A 23,896-nucleotide genomic window follows, 5' to 3' on the forward strand; every position below is an offset into this window, starting at 1 on the left:
CCCCAGTGTACAAAAATCCCTAATAAACTCCCCATTTGCGTTCTAGTTGTGCTACTGGTGCGTTATTGAGCCTGCTACAATATATATATCACACACTCTACCAGTCAAAGTTTTAGGACACCTACTCATTCAAGGGTTTTTCTTTATTTTTCATATTTTCTATGTTGTAGAATAATAGTGAAGACATCAAACTATGAAATAACACATATGGAATCATGTAGTAACCAAAATAGTGTGAAGGGAAAGCACCCAACAAGTTCTCAGCATATGTGGGAACTCCTTCAAGACTGTTGGAAAAGCCTTCCAGGTGAAGCTGGTTGAGAGAACTCCAAGAGTCTACAAAGCTGTCATCAAGACAAAGGGTGGCTATTTGAATAATCTCAAATATAAATATATTTTGATTTAACTACATGAGTCCATATGTTTTGATGACTTTACTACAATGTAGACAATAGTAAAAATAAAAACCCTTGAATGAGTTCAGTTCTAAAACGTGTTATAAAACTTTTTACCAGTTGTGTGTGTACATACATTCACTCAGTGGCCAGTTTATTAGGTACAACACCCCGCTCGCAAAAAAAACAACTATTTGCTTGCTATATAAAGCAGGCAGACACGCATCAAGGCATTCTGTTACTGTTCAATTGAACTTTAGAATGGGCAAATTTGAGTGACCTAAGAGACATTGAGCGTGGTACTGTATTGATCGTCTGTGCCTGCTGCGCCGGTTCCAGTATCTCAGAAACGACCAGACTCCTTGGCTTTTCACACACAACAATGTCTAGGGTTTATCAAAAATCGACTTTGGCGATGTCATTTACAAAATAGCCTCCAATACCCTACTCAACAAATTGGATGCAGTCTATCACAGTGCAATCCGTTTTATCACCAAAGCCCCATATACTACCCACCATTGCGACCTGTACGCTCTCGTTGGCTGGCCCTCGCTTCATACTCGTCGCCAAACCCACTGGCTCCATGTCATCTACAAGACCCTGCTAGGTAAAGTCCCCCCTTATCTCAGCTCGCTGGTCACCATAGCATCTCCCACCTGTAGCACACGCTCCAGCAGGTATATCTCTCTAGTCACCCCCAAAACCAATTCTTTCTTTGGCCGCCTCTCCTTCCAGTTCTCTGCTGCCAATGACTGGAACGAACTACAAAAATCTCTGAAACTGGAAACACTTATCTCCCTCACTAGCTTTAAGCACCAACTGTCAGAGCAGCTCACAGATTACTGCACCTGTACATAGCCCACCTATAATTTAGCCCAAACAACTACCTCTTTCCCAACTGTATTTAATTGTAATTAATTAATTAATTTTGCTCCTTTGCACCCCATTATTTTTATTTCCATTGCAAAACTACCATTCCAGTGTTTTACTTGCTATATTGTATTTACTTTTCCACCATGGCCTTTTTTGCCTTTACCTCCCTTCTCACCTCATTTGCTCACATTGTATATAGACTTGTTTATACTGTATTATTGACTGTATGTTTGTTTTACTCCATGTGTAACTCTGTGTCGTTGTATCTGTCGAACTGCTTTGCTTTATCTTGGCCAGGTCGCAATTGTAAATGAGAACTTGTTCTCAACTTGCCTACCTGGTTAAATAAAGGTAAATAAATAATAAATAAATTAACAGAAAACATCCAGTCAGCGGCAGTCCTATGGGCCGAAAACAGCTCGTTGAAGGAGAATGGCAAGAATCGTCGTGCAGGCTAACAGGCCAATAACGGCTCAATACAACTGTGGTGTGCAGAACGGCATCTCGGAATGCACAACTCGTCGGTCCTTGTGGGCTATTACAGCAGATAACTATACCTGATTCCACTCCTATCAGCGGCTCCAGTGGGCACGAGATCACCAACACTGGACAATTGAGGAGTGGAAAAACATTGCCTGGTCTGACAAATCCCAGTTCCTGTGCGTCATGCTGATTGCAGAGTCAGGATTTGGCGCGAGCAGCATGAGTCCATGGCCCCATACTGCCTGATGCCAATGGTACATGGTGGTTGTGTAATGGTGTGGGGAATGTTTTCCTGGCAAACGTTAGGTCCCTTTGATACCAATTGAGAAATGTTTGAAAATAGAATCAACCCATGCTCCGAAGAATTAAGGCTGTTCAAATCAAATTGTATTTGTCATAAACAACAGTGAAATGCTTACTTATGGGCCCTTCCCAACAATAATAATAAAAAAAGAGAAATAGTACAAAAAATAAAAATATATAAATAAAAATAACATAAGGAATAAATAGAAAAGTGATCATTTCTGGAGGCAAAAGAGGATCTGACCCAGTACTAGTTGGCTGTACCTAATAAACTTGGCACTGAGTTAATATACACTGACTATACCAAACATTAGGAACACCTTCCTCATATTGAGTTGCAATTCCTCCCTTTTCCCTCCAGAACAGACTCCATTTGTCGGGGCATGGGCTCTACAAGGTGTCGAAAGCGTTCCACAGGGATGCTGGACCACGTTGACTCTAATGCTTCCCACAGTTGTGTCAAGTTGGCTAGTAGTGAATAGCTTGTTCCATCTCATTCCACAGATGCAATTGAATTGAGATCTGGTGACTGGGCAGGCCACTGCAATAAGCTCAATTCACGGTCATGTTTGTGGAAAAATTTCTGGACAATCCTAGCTGCCATGCTGGGATGCACCTGATGGCAATGTTGTTCAGATATCCTGTGGCATTCAAACATTGCTCCACCTTTATGAAGGGGCCCAATGTGTGCCATTAAAAACACACCTCACACCACCACCGTAAGCTTGCAACGTTGACACCCTTCTTGATGGATACATGTACTCATGTGGTTTTCTCCATTCCCCTGTCCTCCCATCTGCGTGAAACGGCAGGAACCGAGATTCATCAGACCAGGCAATGTTTTTCCAATTCTCCAGTGTTTTCGTTCCTGAGCCCACTGCAACCGCAGAGTCTTGTTTTTTGCTGAAAGAAGTGAAACTCTGTCAGGTCATCCGCTGCCATAACCCATTTGTGTCAATGTACAATGAGTTGTGCTTTCTTTTATGGGTCAATGTTGTTCTTGACTGTTAGTTGACTAACAAGCCCCTCTGTTGCTCTGCACAATTTGTGTCTGCCTCCTTTGTCCTTTTTAATCAATGACACATTTTCGACAACTGGCCTGCCGTTGGCTGAATGTCCATTGGGTGGTGGGCCATTCTTGATACACACGGGAAACTGTTAAGCGTCAAAAACCCAGTAGCGTTGCAGTTCTTGACATACTCAAACCAGTGTGCCTGGCACCTACTACCATACCCCGTTCAAAGGCACTTACATCTTGTATCTTAACCGTTCACCTTCTGAATGGCACATGTACACAATCCATGTCTCAATTGTCTCGAGGCTTAAAAATCCTTCTTTAACCTGTCTCTTCCCCTCATCTACACTGATTTGAAGTGGATTTAACAAGGGACATCAATAGCAGATCATAATTTTCACCTGGATTCACCAGGTCAGTCTGTCATGGAAAGATATATTTGGAAAGCTATATTTGTACCAATACGAAATGGTCCAAGGCAAAGTATTATTCTTTTTTAAAAGGACACTACTTTCAAATATATATTCTTAAAATCTTGCAAAATATCTTTTTTTATACTATGTGTATATACTGTATATACATTGATTTCGGAAGGTATTCAGACCCTTTGACTTTTTCCACGTTTTGTTACGTTACAGCCTTATTCTAAAATGGAAATTGTTTTTCCCCTCATCAATCTACACACAATACCCAGTAATGACACAGCAAAAACAGGTTTTTAGAATTGTTTGATGGTGAATGGAGCAGGCATTGGAAGATTAATGAGAACAGCTGAAAAGATAAGAACATTTATTCAGGAACATGTAAGGTGTGCTTTTTAGTATCTGACTGAACTGCAACTGAAAAACAGTCAGTGTTTGAGTCTGTGCTTAAGGGGGATAAAACAAATATTTCTGTTGTCTCTAAATGTTGGAACATCTTTCTTTCAGGTGGTGGGAGAGTGGAGGTTTAGTAAAATCCACTGTGACATCTTTGTCACCCTAGATGTCATGATGTGCACTGCAAGCATCCTCAATCTCTGTGCCATCAGCATTGATCGGTAAGTGTTCTTGAAATTGTTGAATCGTGGCTGGAGGCAGGTGCCGTTGTGGATTTGCAGTGAAAATCTTTAAGCAAATTCATTGGAGTCTGGGCCTAAAAGGCCTACTTGCATAACCCAGCTGGTACTTTCTATTGAATACCAATGCCATTATTTATGGACTATGCAGTATGCCACTTTTCATTTTGAATGATTTTCCACTTCACTGATTTTCGTGTCACTCAAATGCATGTTCAGAACACCACCTTGGTTATGTGAATACATAACTCAGAGGTGATTTAAATATTTATTGAAGTAATTTGTATTTGAATACAAAATGTCTGCACATTCAGTATGTGTGCAGAAAATCTTGGAGTTGTTTTATACTGCAGATACTTATTTTAGAGTAAGAGAATAGTCCTATATAGAATAGTCCTATATAGTCCTGTGTCGTGTGATCTGTAATATTGAATAAAGAGTACCCATAAAGCTAGAGTCCTTAATTGAAACAACAACCACTCTCAAATTCATAGACAGAGCTATGGATGAAAGGACTGTCGCTCCATGATATCAAATGTACAGTTTTACTGTGATTTGAAGCTATATGGTGTTTATAGTTACATTGTTTACAAACATTGCAGTAAAACAAGCTAATTTTGAGTTCTGATGGGGTACAACAATGGAACTAAGCTCACAATATTATTATTATTATATTTTTCAAGAATGAATGGTTATTATGTACTGTACCAGTCAAAGGTTTGGACAGACCTACTTATTCCAAGGTTTTTCTTTACTATTTATATTTTCTACATTGTAGAATAATATCGAAGACATCGGAAATGTGGAATAACACACATGGAATCATGTAGTAACCAAAAAAGTGTTAAACAAATGAAAATATATTTTATATGTGAGATTCTTTAAAGTAGCCACCCTTTGCCTTGATGACAGCTTTGCATACTCTTGGCATTCTCTCAACCAGCTTTATGAGGTAGTCATCTGGAATGCATTTCAACTAACAGGTGTGCCTTGTTAAGTTAATTTGTGGAATTTCTTACCTTCTTAATGCGTTTGAGCCAATCAGTTGTGTTGTGACATGGTAGGGGTGGTATACAGAAGATAGCCCTATTTGGTAAAATACCAAGTCCATATTATGTAAAGACCAGCTCAAATAAGTAAAGAGAAATTACAGACCATCATTACTTTAAGACATGAAGGTCAGTCAATCCAGAATATTTCAAGAACTTCTAAAGTTTCTTCAAGTGCAGTCGCAAAAACCATCATGGTGAAACTGGCTCTTATGAGGACAGCAACAGGAAAGGAAGACCGAGTTACCTCTGTTGCAGAGGATACGTTCATTAGAGTTAACTGCACCTCAGGTTGCAGCCCAAATAAATGCTTCACAGAGTTCAAGTAACAGACGCATCTCAACATCAACTGTTCAGAGGAGACTGCATGAATCAGGCCTTGCTGCAATGAAACCACTACTAAAGGACACCAATAATAAGAAGAGACTTGCTTGGGCCAAGAAACACGAGCAATGGACATTAGACCGGTGGAAATCTGTCAAAATTTGAGATTTTTGGTTCCAACAGCTATGTCTTTGTGAGACGCAGAGTAGGTGAACGGATGATCTTCACATGTGTGGTTCCCACCGTGAAGCATGGAGGAGGAGGTGTGATGGTGTGGGAGTGTCACCAGCAAAGCACTATCTGTGATTTAGATGGTTTGGGATGAGTTGGACCGCAGAGTGAAGGAAAAGCCGCCAACAAGTGCTCAGCATATGTGGGAACTCCTTCAAGACTGTTGGGTTCCTTATGAAACTTGTTGAGAGAATCCCAAGAGTGTGCAAAGCTGTCATCAAGGCAAAGGGTGGCTACTTTGAATAATATAAAACATTTGTTCATTTGTTTAACACTTTGGGTTACTACATGATTCCATATGTTATTTCATAGTTTTGATTTCTTCACTATTATTCTACAATGTAAAAAATTGTCAAAATAAAGAAAAATCCTTAAATGAGTAGGTGTGTCCAAACTTTTGACTGGTGCTTGATATCATTCATTTCTAAGTCCAATGTATTTAGCAACTAAGGATTATAGCTTTAAGTGCTTAAGTCCTTAAGGTTCCAAACCAAATTACAATGAAATCAACAAAGTAAGTCTGTTAGTTGACATCCTTAGGAAGTAGGCATTCTCTAACTCACTTAAAAGGTCACACAGCAGGCTAGAGGTTAATTGATAAGGTTCCCTACCAGGGATGTAGTGGAGGGTTAATTCATATAAACACATTTAATGCACAAGGGTTAATGCACATTGAGCACCGTTTTATTTCCTGAATAGCATTTACCTGTTATGCTAAATTAGAGTTTTTTTTGCGTTTACTGTATGTTAGTCGTCTCCCATCATGTCAGAGTTTACCCACCTTTTTTCTACCCATACATCCCTGATGTATGTCCCTAAGAGAAGATGGAGAAAGATGTTGTCTGTTACTCCACGTGTAGTCTGCACAGTAGAAAAGCCAGTTTGTCTATTACTACTGTGTTTTCCCTTGTCTTTTCTCCCATCTGCTTCCTTCCACAACAGATACACAGCAGTCGCCATGCCCATGCTGTACAACACGCGCTACAGCTCCAGAAGACGAGTCACTGTTATGATCTCAGTGGTGTGGGTTCTGTCCTTTGCAATATCATGCCCCCTGTTGTTCGGCCTAAATAACACAGGTAATAGCAGGAACTGTGAGCTACACTTGCTCTGCTGCACTGTAATCTGTGCTATTGCACAGTGCTTCCACTGTGTTTTGGCTTTCATGGCACTAAGGAGTAGACTCAATTTGACAATGATAGGTGATACTAAACTGTATGACTGCTGTGAATGGGGGTTAACAGTGTGGTGGTTAGTTTGAATGCTCCTCTTTCAAACACAGAGTACAGTTGTGGCCAAAAGTTTTGAGAATGACACAAATATACATTTTCACAAAGTCTGCTGCCTCAGTTTGTATGATGGCAATTTGCATATACTCCAGAATGTTATGAAGAGTGATCAGATGAACTGCAATTAGATGCAAAGTCCCTATTTGCCATGCAAATGAACTGAATCCCCCCAAAAAATTCCACTGCATTTCAGCCCTGCCACAAAAGGACCAGCTGACATGTCAGTGATTCTCTCGTTAACACAAGTGTAGACGAGGACAAGGCTGGAAATCACTCTGCCATGCTAATTGAGTTCGAATAACAGACTGGAAGCTTCAAAAGGAGGGTGGTGCTTGGAATCATTGTACTTCCTCTGTCAACCATGGTTACCTGCAAGGAAACACATCCCGTCATCATTGCTTTGCACAAAAAGGGCTTCAAAGGCAAGGATATTGCTGCCAGTAAGATTGCACCTAAATCAAAAATGTATTGGATCATCAAGAACTTCAAGGAGAGCGATTCAATTGTTGTGAAGAAGGCTTCAGGGCGCCCATAAAAGTCCAGCGAGCGCCAGGACCGTCTCCTAAAGTGGAATCAGCTGCGGGATCGGGGCACCACCAGTACAGAGCTTGCTCAGGAATGTCAGCAGGCAGGTGTGAGTGCATCTGCATGCACAGTGAGGCGAAGACTTTTGGAGGATGGCCTGGTGTCAAGAAGGGCAGCAAAGAAGCCACTTCTCTCCAGGAAAAACATCACGGACAGACTGATATTCTGCAAAAGGTAAGGGATTGGACTGCTGAGGACTGGGGTAAAGTCATTTTCTCTGATGAATCCCCTTTCCGATTGTTTGGGGTATCCAGAAAAAAGCTTGTCCGGAGAAGACAAGGGGAGCGCTACCATCAGTCCTGTATCATGCCAACAGTAAAGCATCTTGAGACCATTCATGTGTGGGGTTGCTTCTCAGCCAAGGGAGTGGGCTTGGTCACAATTTTGCCTAAGAACACAGCCATGAATAAAGAATGGTATCAACACATCCTCCGAGAGCAACTTCTCCCAACCATCCAGGAACAGTTTGGTGACGAACAATGCCTTTTCCAGCAGGATGGAGCACCCTGCTCAGGGAACAAAACATTGATATTTTGGGTCCATGTTCAGGAAACTCCCCAGACCTTTATCCCATTGAGAACTTGTGATCAATCCTCAAGAGGTGGGTGGACAAACAAAAACTGACAAAAAGCCACTGAAGCAGCAAACTTTGTGGAAATTAATATTTGTGTTATTCTCAAAACTTTTGCCCACGACTGTATATTCATTCAAAATGTCAATTTGATGTATTTTGCACTGTTTTGACCAACTCCGTTGCCTTGTGGTTAGAGTACCCACCCTGAGATTGAAAGGTTGGGAGCCCGCTCGTCGGCTGAGTCATACCACCCTGTTTATATGGTACCCGATGCGTCTCAGCTTGGCACTCAGAATTAAGGAGGTACATTGGGGATAAGACTGCAATAGGGGTTGTACTTATACATCAAGCTGCTTCATGCTACAGAGAACGACTATTGCTCAAATGAGCTGTTCCTGTTCGCTCGTGCAAGGCTCCTTACATACAGTGGCAAGAAAAAGTATGTAAACCCTTTGGAAATACCTGACTTTCTGCATAAATTGGTCAAAAAAATGTATCTGATCTTCATCTAGGTCACAACAATAGACAAACATTCTGCTTAAACTAATAACACACAAACAATTATACGTTTTTACGTCTTTATTGAACACACTGTGTAAACATTTACAGTTTAGGGTGGAAAACTTATGTGAACCCTTGGATTTAATAACTGGTTGACCCGCTTTGGGCAGCAATGACCTCAACCAAATGTTTTCTGCAGTTGCTGATCAGAAATGCACAATAGTCATGAGGAATTTTGGACCATTCCTCTTACAAAACTGTTTCAGTTCAGCAATATTCTTGGGATGTCTGGTGTGAACTGCTCTCTTGAAATCATGCCACAGCATCTCAATCGTGTTGAGGTCAGGACTGACTGGGCTTCTGTTGAAGCCATTCTGTTGTTGATTTACATCTGTGTTTTGGGTCGTTGTCCTGATGCATCACCCAACTTTGGTTGAGATTCATTTGGCGGACAGATCGCCTAACATTCTCCTGCAAAATGTCTTGATAAAATTTATTTTCCCTTCGATGATAGCAAGCTGTCCAGGCCCTGAGGCAGCAAAGCAGCCCCAAACCATGATGCTCCCTCCACCATACTTTATAGTTGGGATGAGGTTTTTATGTTGGTGTGCTGTGCCTTTTTTTTTCTCCACACACAGTGTTGTGTGTTCTTTCCAAACAACTCAACTTTAGTTTCATCTGTCCACAGAATATTTTGCCAGTAGCGCTGTGGAACATCCAGGTGCAAACTTAAAAAAATGTTTTTTTGGACAGCAGTGGCTTCTTCTGTGATGTCCTTCCATGAACACCATTCTTCTGTAGTGTTTTCCATATCGTAGACTCGTCAACGGAGATGATAGCATGTTCCAGAGATTTCTTTAAGTCTTTAGCTGACACTTTAGGATTCTTCTTAACCTCATTGAGCATTCTACACTGTGCTCTTGCAGTTATCTTTGCAGGACGGTCACTCCTAGGGAGAGTAGCAACAGTACTGAACTTTCTCCATTTATAGACAATTTGTCTTACCGTGGACTGATGAACATCAAGGCTCTTAGAGATACCTTTGTAACCCTTTCCAGCTTTATGCAAGTCAACAATTCTTAATTTTAGGTCTTCTGAGCACTCTTTTGTTCGAGGCATGGTTCACATCAGGCAATGCTTCTTGTGAATAGTGTCGTGACGTTGTATTAGATAATGTGACGACTGTTGTTCATCGAATGATTAAAGTTTCTAATTGCGTGAATAACTGAATCAAGAAATTATGAACTCATTAACCTGGGGCACCATAGGAAAACTAGTTTTTATTGAGTTTCTATTTCCCAAATGAACTCAAAGAATATTAGAATATCGATTTTACAACGGCCGCTAATTAACCAGTTGCCTCTACCAATCTCGTTCTGAACGTCGTATAGCCAGTGAATCTGCACGATGAGTTCGTACCACACCAATCTTAGTTGAACATTTATTTACTAAAAAGCTAAAATGATGATAAAAGATACACATAGACAAAACACATTACAGGCTATTGATTAGAACTTAGTATAACGGGCCAACACACTATGGCGCGTGTTACCCAAAATGGGAATTTCAAAGAGAGAGAGAAAAAAGAAAGTGCACGAGAGAAATATACATTTGGGTGAATTTGTCAGCTATGCTATTTTAACCCTAGCCTTGCCCCAAACTGCCGCTCTTATGGGTCAGAATATAATGATGTAATTACATGGGGATGATCTCCGAAGATTCTCTGCGTGGACCATCCAGACTGCTCGATGACGCACTACTCTGGCGCACCTCACTGATCGTCCTCCCGATGTCAGTGTCCTTTTGGCTTAGGAGTCTGTTCCTTCACCCTTTGCTCTGGAAAGGGTCTTCTGAGGACACAGCTCTGTAGCTCAGAGCTAACAGCATAGGAATGAAACCCTTTAGATACCACGATTCGATGGGAGATGGAGGCTAGGTGGTTTGACTTGAATTCACCCGCTTAGACACAGCTACTCATCCGTAGCTTGGGTAGAAAATAATTTCTTTGTCTTCAAACTTGCGTTGCGTTCTGGGTTCATTGACTTTTTAGACCTTGCTGCAGCTTGGGTCACGTAGTCTTCATGTAAATTCTATCCTCACAGGTTTTATACCCTTGGGTCAGAAGTGGGCGTAACCGCCTTTAGGGCAATTCTCTGGGCGTACCAAGTTAATGAGGCAAGGTCTAGATTTTATTCAAATCCAATTTTAGACAACTAACTTAACATTTCATCTTCCCCAAAACATTCTCTTTGATTTGGATATTTTCCAAACAACGTACAATGTATAAACATCAAACATCTACTAGGAAAACTCTTCACGTTACAATGTTTTCCTAATAACATAATCTATTAACCTTTAATAACAAAACAAAAATGTCATACATTTTCATATTCCATCTATCGTCATGACCACCATTGTGGCTGACGGAAACCATTGTTCCAAAGTCCCTTTATTTCATGTTTAATGTTCTGAGGCTGGTTCTCCATAGTAACAGGACAAAGGAATTTGTCTGTGGCCTGAGATTTACCATAAAACCCTCCACATCTTCAGACCCCTAGATCTCTCCTCCTCTGTTGGGGTTGAGAGATAATCTGTAGGGTTGTGGTCTCCTGTAACCTGACCTGGTCAGGACAGTCATGACAATAGCAAACTCAAAATTTGTGAGTTTCTTTTTCTTTTCTTTTTATTTCACCTTTATTTAACCAGGTAGGCAAATTGAGAACAAGTTCTCATTTACAATTGCGACCTGGCCAAGATAAAGCAAAGCAGTTCGACATATACAACAACACAGAGTTACACATGGAGTAAAACAAACATACAGTCGAAAAAATAAGTCTATATACAATTAGAGCAAATGAGGTGAGATAAGGGAGGTAAAGGCAAAAAAAAGGCCATGGTGGCGAAGTTAATACAATATAGCAAATAAAACACTGGAATGGTAGATTTGCAGTGGAAGAATGTGCAAAGTAGAGATAGAAATAATGGGGTGCAATGGAGCAAAATAAATAAATAAATAAATACAGTAGGGGGAGAGGTAGTTGTTTGGGCTAAATTATAGATGGGCTATGTACAGGTGCAGTAATCTGTGAGCTGCTCTGACATCTGGTGCTTAAAGCTAGTGAGGGAGATAAGTGTTTCCAGTTTCAGAGATTTTTGTAGTTCGTTCCAGTCATTGGCAGCAGAGAACTGGAAGGATTGGCGGCCAAAGGAATAATTGGTTTTGGGGGTTACCAGAGAGATATACCTGCTGGACCGCGTGCTACACTTGGGTGCTGCTATGATGACCAGCGAGCTGAGATAAGGGGGGAATTTACCTAGCAGCGTCTTGTAGATGACATGGAGCCAGTGGGTTTGGCGACGAGTATGAAGCGAGGGCCAGCCAACGAGAGCGTACAGGTCGCAGTGGTGGGTAGTATATGGGGCTTTGGTGACAAAACGGATGGCACTGTGATAGACTACTACATCCAATTTATTGAGTCGGGTATTGGAGGCTATTTTGTAAATGACATCGCCGAAGTCGAGGATCGGTAGGATGGTCAGTTTTACAAGGGTATGTTTGGCAGCATGAGTGAAGGAGGCTTTGTTGCGAAACAGGAAGCCAATTCTAGATTTAACTTTGGATTGGAGATGTTTGATGTGAGTCTGGAAGGAGAGTTTACAGTCTAACCAGACACCTAGGTATTTGTAGTTGTCCACATATTCTAAGTCCGAACCGTCCAGAGTAGTGATGTTGGACGGGCGGGCAGGTGCAGGCAGCGATCGGTTGAAGAGCATGCATTTAGTTTTACTTGTATTTAAGAGCAATTGGAGGCCATGGAAGGAGAGTTGTATGGCATTGAAGCTCGTCTGGAGGGTTGTTAACACAGTGTCCAAAGAAGGGCCAGAAGTATACAGAATGGTGTCGTCTGCGTAGAGGTGGATCAGAGACTCACCAGCAGCAAGAGCGACATCAATGATGTATACAGAGAAGAGAGTCGGTCCAAGAATTAACCCTGTAGAGACTGTCAGAGGCCCTGACAACAGGCCCTCCGATTTGACACACTGAACTCTATTGGAGTAGTTGGTGAACCAGGCGAGCTAATCATTTGAGAAACCAAGGCTATCGAGTCTGCCAATGAGGATGTGGTGATTGACAGAATTGAAAGCCTTGGCCAGGTCAATGAATACGGCTGCACAGTATTGTTTCTTATCGATGGCGGTTAAGCTATCGTTTAGGACCTTGAGCGTGGCTGAGGTGCACCCATGACCAGCTCTGAAACCAGGTTGCATAGCGGAGAAGGTATGGTGGGATTCGAAATGGTCGGTAATCTGTTTGTTGACTTGGCTTTCGAAGACCTTAGAAAGGCAGGGTAGGACAGAAATAGGTTTGTAGCAGTTTGAGTGTCACACACTTTGAAGAGGGGGGATGACCGCAGCTGCTTTCCAATCTTTGGGAATCTCAGACGACATGAGAGGTTGAACAGGCTAGTAATAGGGGTTGCAAAAATTTCGGCAGAAAATTTTTAGAAAGGGTCCAGATTGTCTAGCCTGGCTGATTTGTAGGGGTTCAGATTTTGCAGCTCTTTCAGAACATCAGCTGACTGGATTTGGGAGAAGGAGAAATGGGGAAGGCTTGGGCGAGTTGCTGTGCAGTGCTGTTGACCGGGGTAGGGGTAGCCAGGTGAAAAGCATGGCCAGCCGTAGAAAAATGCTTATTGAAATTCTCAATTATAGTGGATTTATCGGTGGTGACAGTATTGCCTATCCTCAGTGCAGTGGGCAGCTGGAAGCAAATTGCTGGAAGCAAATTTCTGCTTGAAAAAGCTAGCCTTGGCTTTTCTAACTGCCTGTGTATATTGGTTTCTAGCTTCCCTGAAAAGGGAAGTGAGGAAGGCATTTTTTTTTAAATAACCAGGCATCCTCTACTGACGGGATGAGATCAATATCTTCCAGGATACCCCGGCCAGGTCGATTAGAAAGGCCTGCTCGCTGAAGTGTTTCAGGGAGCGTTTGACAGTGATGAGTGGAGGTCGTTTGACCGCTAACTCATTATGGATGCAGGCAATGAGGCAGTGATCACTTGGTTGAAAACAGCAGAGGTGTATTTAGAGGGCAAGTTGGTTAGGATGATATCTATGAGGGTGCCCGTGTTTACAGCTTTGGGGTTGTAGGTTCATTGATAATTTAGGTAGGTTCATTGATAATTTGTGTGAGATTGAGGGCATCAAGCTTAGATTGTAGGATGGCTGGGGTGTTAAAAGCATGTTCCATTTTAGGTTGCCTAGCAGCACGAGCTCTGAAGATAGATGGGGGGCAATCAGTTCACATATGGTGTCCAGAGCACAGCTGGGGGCAGAAGGGGGTCTATAGCAGGCGGCAACGGTGAGAGACTTGTTTTTAGAGAGGTGGATTTTTAAGAGTGGAAGTTCAAATTGTTTGGGTACAGACCTGGATAGTAGGACAGAACTCTGCAGGCTATCTTTGCAGTAGATTGCAACACCGCCCTCTGGCCGTTCTATCTTGTCTGAAAATGTTGTAGTTAGTAATGGAGATTTCAGAGTTTTTGGTGGTCTTCCTAAGCCAGAATTCAGACACGGCTAGAACATCCGGGTTGGCAGAGTGTGCTAAAGCAGTGAATAATACAAACTTAGGGAGAAGGCTTCTAATGTTAACATGCATGAAACCAAGGCTATTACGGTTACAGAAGTCATCAAAAGAGAGCGCCTGGGGAATAGTAGTGGAGCTAGGCACTGCAGGGCCTGGATTCACCTCTACATCACCAGAGGAACAGAGGAGGAGTAGGATAAAGGTTACGGCTAAAAACTATGAGAATTGGTCATCTAGAACGACTTGAACAGAGTAAAAGGAGGTTTCTGGGGGTGATAAAATAGATTCAAGGTGTAATGTACAGACCAAGTTATGGTAGGATGTGAATACAGTGCAGGTAAACCTAGGTATTGAGTGATGATGAGAGAGATATTGTCTCTAGAAACATCCTTGAAACCAGGTGATGTCATCGCATGTGTGGGTGGTGGAACTGAAAGGTTGGATAAGGTATAATGAGCAGGGCTAGAGGCTCTACAGTGAAATAAGCCAATAAACACTAACCAGAACAGCAATGGATGAGGCATATTGGCATTAAGGAGAGGCATGCTTTGTCGATCATAAGGGTCCAGTGAGTAGTAAGGTTGGTTGGGGTAACGGCGATTCAGACAGCTAGCCGGGCCATCGGTAGCAAGCTAGCTGTTTGTTTTTAGCCACCTCGTGCGTTTCCGTCAGTAGATTAGGGGGGTTCCGTGTGGTAGAGGGGATCAATCCAATTGGCAAAATAGTTATAGTGACCCAAGAAAAAATTGTCCGATAGACCTATTCAGATAGCAGCCGATAAGACAGCTAACGATTAGCGGGCCGCAGATGGGTGTTCATGTGACGGAGGGGCCAGTTGGATAACTCCCTCGGGCAGATAATGTCGGTAGTCCAATCGTGAAGGCCCGGTGGGGCTCCGCATCGGCAGTAAAATGGATCCGGATAGGTGATTGTAGCCCAGGGGTGGCTGATTGAACTCTTCAGCTGGCTAGCTCCGGAATAATTGATGTTTGGTCCGGGATCGACGTAAGCCAATAGTCACACGGATAGCAGCTAGCTAGCTGCGAGATACAGGTGTATATGTCCAGAGCTTGCGGTTGAAATCCGGGGATATGGAGAGAAAAATAGGTCCGGTATGTTCTGGTCTGAGTTGCGTTGTACAAAACTGGCGATAGCTTTTCGAGCTAAAGGATAGCTGATGACCACAAACCGTGGTTAGCTGAATACTAACGTTAGACAGTAAACTGGCTAGCTTCTGGCTAGCTTCTATTGTGAATTTCAGATTTTAGGTAAATAATACTTTTTTCTTTTTTAAATTGTATTTATTTTGTATATACGGCAAGGCAGCTCCAACATATCCAATCTCGTCTCATTGATTGGATTCCAGGTTAGCTGACTCCTGGCTCCAATTAACTTTTGGAGAAGTCATACATTTTCAAAAGATGTATTCAGTGTAGTCAAGAAAAATACAATAATTTGTGTGTTATTAGTTTAAGCACACTATGTCTGTCTATTGTTGTGACTTAGATGAAGATCAGATCCATTTTGATGACCAATTTATGCAGAAATCCAGGTAATTTCAAAGTTCACATACTTTTTCTTGCCACTGTACGTTTGACTAGTATTGTTGTTTTCTGTCATTTTGTTTTCCTCCCTAGCGACTCGCGACGAGTCCCTGTGCATCATCGCCAACCCGGCCTTTGTGGTGTACTCCTCCATTGTGTCCTTCTACATTCCCTTCATCATCACTCTGCTGGTCTACGTGCAAATTTATGTGGTGCTTCGCAAGCGGCGAAAACGGGTGAACACAAAGCGCCCGTGTCAAGGGACAGGCGACCGCGACACAGGCGTCACATTAAAGGTGACTAGGCTGCAAATCATGTTTTTCAAAAATGAAGAGCTCGAAACACTTAGGATAGCCAATTCAATGAAATACTTTGTCAACAACACGTCATGTGTTTTTGGAGAATGTTATCTAACAGGAGGAAACAAAATATTGTCCATAAAGTGTTTGCTCTTCCCAGACATGAGAGGCCAAACACATACAGTTGAAGTCGGAAGTTTACATACACTTTGGAGTCATTAAAACTCGTTTTTCAACCACTCCACAAATTTCTTGTAAACAAACTATAGTTTTGGCAAGTCAGTAGAGGACATCTACTTTGTGCATAACACAAGTAATTTTTCCAATAATTGTTTGACAGATTATTTCACTTATAATTCACTGTATAACAATTCAGGTGGGTCAGAAGTTTACATACACTAAGTTGACTGTGCCCTTAAACATTTTGGAAAATTCCAGAAAATTATATCCTGGCTTTAGAAGCTTCTGATAGGCTAATTGACATCATTTGAGTCAATTGGAGGTGTACCTGTGGGTGTATTTCAAGGCCTACCTTCAATCTCAGTGCCTCTTTGCTTAACATCATGGGAAAATCAAAAGAAATCAGCCAAGACCTCAGAATAAAATTGTAGGCTTCCACAAATCTGGTTCATCCTTGGGAACAATTTCCAAATGCCTGAAGGTACCATGCTAATCTGTACAAACAATAGTACGCAAGTATAAACACCATGGGACCACACAGCCGTCATACTGCTCAGGAAGGAGACACGTTCTGTCTCCTAGAGATGAACGTACTTTGGTGCGAAAAGTGCAAATCAATACCAGAACAACAGCAAAGGACCTTGTGAAGATGCTGGATGAAACAGGTACAAAAGTATAGATATCCACAGTAAAATGAGTCCTATATCGACATAACCTGAAAGGCTGCTCAACAAGGAAAAAGCCACTGCTACAAAACCGGCATAATAAAGCTAGACTACGGTTTGCAACTGCAGATGGGGTCAAAATTGTACTTTTTGGAGAAATGTCCCCTGGTCTAATGAAACAAAAATAGAACTGTTTGGCCATAATGATCATCATTATGTTTGGAGGAAAAGGGGGAGCCAAAGAACACCATCCCATCCGTGAAGCACGGGGGTGGCAGCATCATGTTGTGGGGGTGCTTTGCTGCACGAGGGACTGGTGCAACATAGATGGCATCATGAAGGGGGGAAATTATGTGGATATATTGAAGCAGCATCTCAAGACATCAGTCAGGAAGTTGCAAATGGGTCTTCCAAATGGACAATAACCCTAAGCATACTTCCAAAGTTGTGGCAAAATGGCTTAAGGACAACAAAGTTAAGGTATTGGAGTGGCCATCACAAAGCCCTGACCTCTATCCCATTGAAAAATTGTGGGCAGAACTGAAAAAGCATGTGTGCAAGGAGGCCTACAAACCTGACTCAGTTACACCAGCTCTGTCAGGAGTAATGGGCCAAAATTCACCCAACTTATTATGGGAAGCTTTGTGGAAGGCTACCCAAAACGTTTGACCCAAGTTAAACTATTTTAAAGGCAATGCTACCAAGTACTAATTGAGCGTATGTAAACTTCTGATAGAAATAAAAGCTTAAATAAAGAATTCTCTCTTTTTATTTTGACCTTTCACATTCTTAAAATAAAGTGGTGATCCTAACTGAGCTAAAACAGGGAATTTTTACTAGGATTAAATGTCAGGAATTGTGAAAAACTGAGTTTAAATGTATTTGCCTAAGGTGTATGTAAACCTCCGACTTCGACTGTAGATAATGATCTTGTTGGAGGGGCATGAAATACACACGAGATAGCTTTCTAGCTGGGATGAAAAGGGCACACTCAATTAGCCTAAGGTGTTTTTAAGATGGTTATCTTTTGTGCAATGAGATTTTTAGCAACATATTGTGCTGTAATTGGTCATTTCACGCGACAAATCCCACTTGGCCATGTTACATTGGTCTACTAGATTAGGAGGAGACCTGAAATGCAACAGTAATTATGATGTGCCTTTTAAGTGACCTTTTCTGGATATTGATTTTAGTGACATTAAAGCGGATCAATACAGGAAAAGAAGACGTGTTTCTCTCACCCCTGTACATTACTCATGTACATGCATGCTTTTGTCTTGGTGTGGGGAAGGGAGAGCGAAGAGAAAATAAATTCACAAGGTACTGGGCAATTGCAAGAAAAATAGTCCTCATCACTTTCACACTGAGAGTCAATAAACCATTTCTGAAACAATATTGTCAGTTTAACTCCGTGGACTTTTTATTTCTGCCCTATTGAGTGTTATGGATGTAATGATTCGAATGGGAATCAAATAACGGTGTACGCTCAATAGAATTACAGTTTGTTTGGTTAATTGTTCTTTAGAATTGTGCCCTCTCAAAGAGCGACTCGGAGACCATTTGGTGCCTGTGCAGTGACTGTGTGCCGGCTTCTTTCCCCTGTTGTTGTTTCAGGAGAAGTGCAGTCACCCAGGAGATGTGAGTCTGTGCACTGTGATTGTGAAACCTAATGGGAGCTTTCCTGTCAACAAGAAAAAAGTGGTGCGTCAAGTATTTGTTGTGCTATTTTTTACAGAGTAACTCTCAGAAGGAAATGTATTTACTTTCAAAGGCAGTTAATGCAGTGTCTCCTCTATCGTTCCCATTTCTCCCCATAAGCAAGATATACAAGTTACTGCTCTATTAATAGTATTACTACTACTACTACTACTACTACTACTACTACTACTACTACTACTACTACTACTACTACATTGTTGTTGATCTCTGTCAGCAGATCTTCATCAAAGAGGTGGCCCACGAAGGGGACGACATGGAGTTGGACGAGAGGACCAATTGCAACCCTCAGAAACAGAAGAATGTGGACACTGCTACCGCCACGCCTGTCAGCCACCAGCTCCTCCCGCCAACCAAGGGTAACACCAGCCCCACCTCCGTGTCCTCCTCCCCGCCTGAAGGCTCCCTCAAAGTGGAGAAGAACAGCGACTCGAAGGACATACTGGCGGAAGTGCCCAAAGTGGCTAAAGTGTTTCAGACCGAGGCCTTACCCAATGGCAAAACCCAGACGTCTATCAAGCAGCAACCCACTCTCATGAGTAAGAGGAAGATCTCCCAACAGAAGGAAAAGAAAGCCACTCAAATGTTAGCCATAGTCCTTGGTAAGTTGTTAATATGAATACCACTTTGAAGGTACTGTTGAACTTTTCAGGAGAGAGGAGGGATATAAACATTGGGGTAAAGTCTATTTTACTTTCACACGTCATAAGCAGTAAGAGAACTCAATAAAATGTAGCTGATATATTTATTTTACTAGCTGTAGCTTTCTGATGGCCTGTATAGGTATATTATAGTCCCTTAGTAATCCTTAACTTGAAAAGAGCTTACAGGCAGCGAGGCAGACAATGTTGCAACAAAAGGAGACAGTTTAAAATTTTCATACATCAGAAGGACTTTTTTTAATCAAGTTTAACTTCAGGACATGATTCAATGTCAACATCAATCCAGTACCACGGTAATAGCTGGTTTCTCCGATCTCTTCACATTTTGTCTTCTCTCTCTCTCTCTTTAGGTGTATTTATCATATGCTGGCTACCTTTTTTCATCACTCATATATTGAACACCCACTGCACCACATGCAAGGTTCCTGCGGAGATGTATAATGCTTTCACGTGGCTGGGGTATGTGAACAGTGCCGTGAACCCCATCATATACACCACTTTCAATATAGAGTTCAGAAAAGCTTTCATCAAGATCCTGCATTGCTAAGGTTGGCATTTTCAGCAGGGAGCTGAAATGAAGAAAAGCATAACTTATAGCCTACTAAAATATACCTCATCCACATGAGGACTCTGCACGTGACCATAAGTCTCAGTGATGATCTTTTGAGAAATGGAGAGACTGAGTAAATGCCACACATGAAGACCTGGGGACTTTTGTTTGATTATTTTGTGGACTTATGATCTCCCACATGAATGTATATCGAGGAATAATGTCTTTTATCAATGAACTGTCTCTTGGAAATGTCATGTTGGTCTTAACCATCGTGCTTGTCACTTAAGAACTGTCCACTCCAGGAAATGTAAAGAAAACACAAGAAGATGTGCTTAAAAACACTAAAGCAAACCACCTATTTAATCTGTGTATATGATGTATTTTGATCATGGCTGAATCCTGCAAAGAACAACTAGATATCAACAAATCAGTGTTCATCTCAGTATTAAACCTGATCATATTAAACTGGTCATCTATGAGCTCTGCAGCTTTAAACCACCCACAGAATAAAATGTGTGTTGCATAGAGATGAAACATTTTGACTCATGGTTTTCTCACTGGTCCACTTGGCAAGAGAGGCACATGTTTGTGATACATTTCATTATTCTTATTAATATTATACCAAAACAACTTACAGCCACCACGTGACAATTGTTCCTATCTGGCTCGGAAGGACCATGAATAAGGTTTTTAAGCAATTATTATTTACATTTGCTGTAAATGCTTTTTATAAACCTGTTCTATGTGATTAAATGCCTGCAATGAAAATTTGATGCATGTTGCAATGCTCCTTTATATGGATTCTCATGAAATGTAAGTTTGACACCAAAAAAAAACTATGTCCAATAAATGAAGTAACGAGACGTGGTGTGCTATGTAAATGTGTTATTCTTTGGTACTCTATATACTGTTTATATAATGTAATACTGTATAAATAACTCATATAATAGTACAATGCAAAATCGTTATACCACTACTAGGCTGAATACTCTATTATAATTGGTCGAGAGGGCGTTCATTATTTTCCTGTAAATAAACAGCAAAAAAGTAATATGGCAATTCTGTAGTTCCAACTAAAAATAGGGACTCGCGCCATTCCATATCAATGTTTTCTGCAGATGACTCTAATGTTCTTTGTGCAGGAAACCATAGTGGGACACACAAAACAGGTTTGAATATTACTTTATTTCCATTATAGTGAAAAATCGAATACAATATATCTATCCATTTCAAAAAGACAAATCAAGAGCAAGTCTTTAGTGTCAAAGCCCCCTAGGCCTAGTCTATGGTTTATGTGCCATGACACAGCTTGATCTACAGGCCCCATCTCGTAGGATGTTATAATGTCATTAGTCCCATGGTAACCATTATCAGAGACTGTGGTTAGTCTCTCTACACAAGCTCAAAGCCACAGTTTCTGATGACAGCGCATAAATAGTTATGTCTTCAGTGTAAAAGGGATGCCTCCTCCCGTAATTAATGTGTAATCTTGAACCCTCAAGATGTTCTGCCCCACGAGCTACCTGTCTTGACATATCAAGTCCCTCATCACTACCCCATAAGATGGCTCCTCACTGCACTGAAAGTATACCCTGGCTGTCTGGCCTGATACCACCAACAATAGTAAAGAATAGAGCTGTACCAGCGGTCACACACAGAACCCCATTGTTGTACTGGTAGGATAGTGATGACACTTACCAGACGTTTCCTTAAAATCCAAATTGACTTGCAGTACAATGAGTGCATACACTTTTAGAATGTCTGTCTCATCCCTGTGGGACTTAAACCCACAACCGTGTCGTTGTTTTTTTCTGACCAAGTAATGTGCCTTTGTATACCTTGTCTGAATTTGTTTGGCATTCTGTCGTCACACTATACGTCTCATCACAGGCTACTGTGTTATTCTGGGTACTTTGATTTACACTTTAGCCATGGTTCATCTGTGCCAGAGCCAATTGAATAGTTACCTTTCTCTTTCATCATCCTTACACTGTAACAGGCTGTCCCTTAGAATTTTTTTGTAAATACTAGACGTTTCCTACAACCAGCATCCAGCCCCTGGCCCTGTGTCACATTTTAAGGAGGTCCCCAGGACCCCAATTCAAACAGCACCCTGAGTCTTCAAAATCCTGCTTTCAGATGCTATATCACCTTCAATGACCCCAATACCAACCATACATGTACTATCCCCTGTCACTGTCAATCTGAATGTCCTCCCCTCCATCCGTGATGATGACACAGTCAGGCCTCCACTGTGTTGTCTAAGATTTACGCAGCATTGAATGGTCTGTGACATTGATTCTCCTCAAGTTTAATTCACATCAACGGCAACTTTTGACAAGCACTTACCTCGAGGGACAACTGGAAACACTGTATAATCTCTGCACAGCCCTAATACAAACCATCAGGGGAGGACAGGGATAGGCCTCCCTTGGCCTCGCAAGTGCCTGCCTCCTTCCAGTGTATATCCCTCTTCCTCTGATCTCTGAAGCGACTTTTCCCCTTTTCCTCGTCTGCTATCACCCTAAGGCATGCCTGAGCCCCAGTGATTGGCATGTTCAAATAAAGTAGTAGTGGTGGTGTGTGTTCCAACACTGGGGCCCTTTAATGAACTGAGTGAAGAAGGCTTGCCAGACACTGCATTATTGAAAAGTTTCCACACCCGAGCTGTGATCAGGCGGCCTGAAAGGCTCTTAATGGACTTTGTGTCAGAGCTTTCCATGTGATTGCTAGATCAGCCATTGCCATTTACCTCCAGCGTGAGCTGTGAAGTCGTGCTGCTCTGACTAGTGATTGCTGTGCTGCAGGGAGTATGCTGGATGGATGATTGCCTCTCAGAGATGGAGCATCCTTGGTACTGCGTTGTGAAAATCTAACAGGATGTTTTGAACTGCAACTGATTTCACCTCTGTCTCGTCTCATTAACTGAAGAGCACATATCTACATCTATGCAGTTAGATCCAGTTTAGACCTATTCATCGCTAATGATGGACTAGACATGACTTTGCAACGACAGGGTTAGACAGGGTTAATGGAAATATTACAGTAAATATAGAGATGCAGTGCATTCGGAAAGTATTCAGATCCCTTCCCTTTGTTACGTTACAGCCTTATTCTAAAATGGATTAAATAAAAATCCTCATCAATCTACACACAATACCGCATAATGAAAAAGCGAAAACAGGTTTTTAGAAAAGTTTGCAAATGTACTAAAAATTTTAAACAGAAATACATTATTTACCCAAGTATTCAGACCCTTTGAAATTGAGCTCAAGTGCATCCTGTTTCCATTGATCATCCTTGAGATGTTTTTTAATCGGAGTCCTCCTGTTGTAAATTCAATTGATTGGACATGATTTGGAAAGGCACACACCTGCCTATATAAGGTCCCACATTTGACAGTGCATGTCAGAGCAAAAACCAAGGCACGAGGTCAAAGGAATTGTCCGTAGAGCTCTGAGACAGGATTGTGTCGAGGCACAGATCTAGGGAAGTGTACCAAAATTTTTTGGGCAGCATTGAAGGTCCCCATGAACACAGTGACCTCCATCATTCTTAAATGGAAGAAGTTTGTAACCACCAAGACTCTTCCAAGAGCTGGCTGCCCGGCCAAACTGAGCAATCAGGGGAGAAGAGCCTTGGTCAGAGAGGTGACCAAGAACCCGATGGTCACTCTGACAGTTACTCTGACAGAGCTCCAGAGATCCTCTGTGGAACCTTCCAGAACCTTCCAGAAGGTCAACCATCTCTGTAGCACTCCACCAATCAGGCCTTCATGGTAGAGTGGCCAGACTGAAGCCGCTCCTCAGTAACAGGCACATGACACCCTGCTTGGAATTCAGGATTCTCTGGTCTGATGAAACCAAGATTGAACTCTTTGGCTTGAATGCCAAGCGTCATGTCTGGAGGAAACTTGGAACCATCCCTATTGTGAATCATGGTGGTGGCAGCATCATGCTGTGGGGATGTTTTTCGGCGGCAGGGAATGGGAGACTAGGCAGGATCGAGGGAA

At 41.8% G+C, this 23,896-nt stretch overlaps 1 protein-coding gene across 1 annotated transcript in view; it reads left to right on the forward strand.

Moving 5' to 3' along the window:
* The window catches only part of LOC109909573 (D(2)-like dopamine receptor), a 48,621-nt gene extending 27,874 nt beyond the window's left edge, over positions 1-20,747 (forward strand). Inside the window, exons 3-8 of the mRNA XM_020508596.2 lie at positions 3,999-4,108; positions 6,673-6,809; positions 15,903-16,105; positions 18,568-18,654; positions 18,890-19,271; positions 19,682-20,747. Of these exons, the coding sequence (XP_020364185.1) occupies positions 3,999-4,108; positions 6,673-6,809; positions 15,903-16,105; positions 18,568-18,654; positions 18,890-19,271; positions 19,682-19,878 (1,116 nt within the window). The 3' untranslated portion in view covers positions 19,879-20,747. The remainder of the gene's footprint in view (positions 1-3,998; positions 4,109-6,672; positions 6,810-15,902; positions 16,106-18,567; positions 18,655-18,889; positions 19,272-19,681) is intronic.
* The last annotated feature ends 3,149 nt before the right edge of the window (positions 20,748-23,896 follow it).

This window comes from Oncorhynchus kisutch, linkage group LG18 (genome assembly GCF_002021735.2).
Source record: "Oncorhynchus kisutch isolate 150728-3 linkage group LG18, Okis_V2, whole genome shotgun sequence".
NCBI classification, from domain to species: Eukaryota; Metazoa; Chordata; class Actinopteri; order Salmoniformes; family Salmonidae; genus Oncorhynchus; species Oncorhynchus kisutch.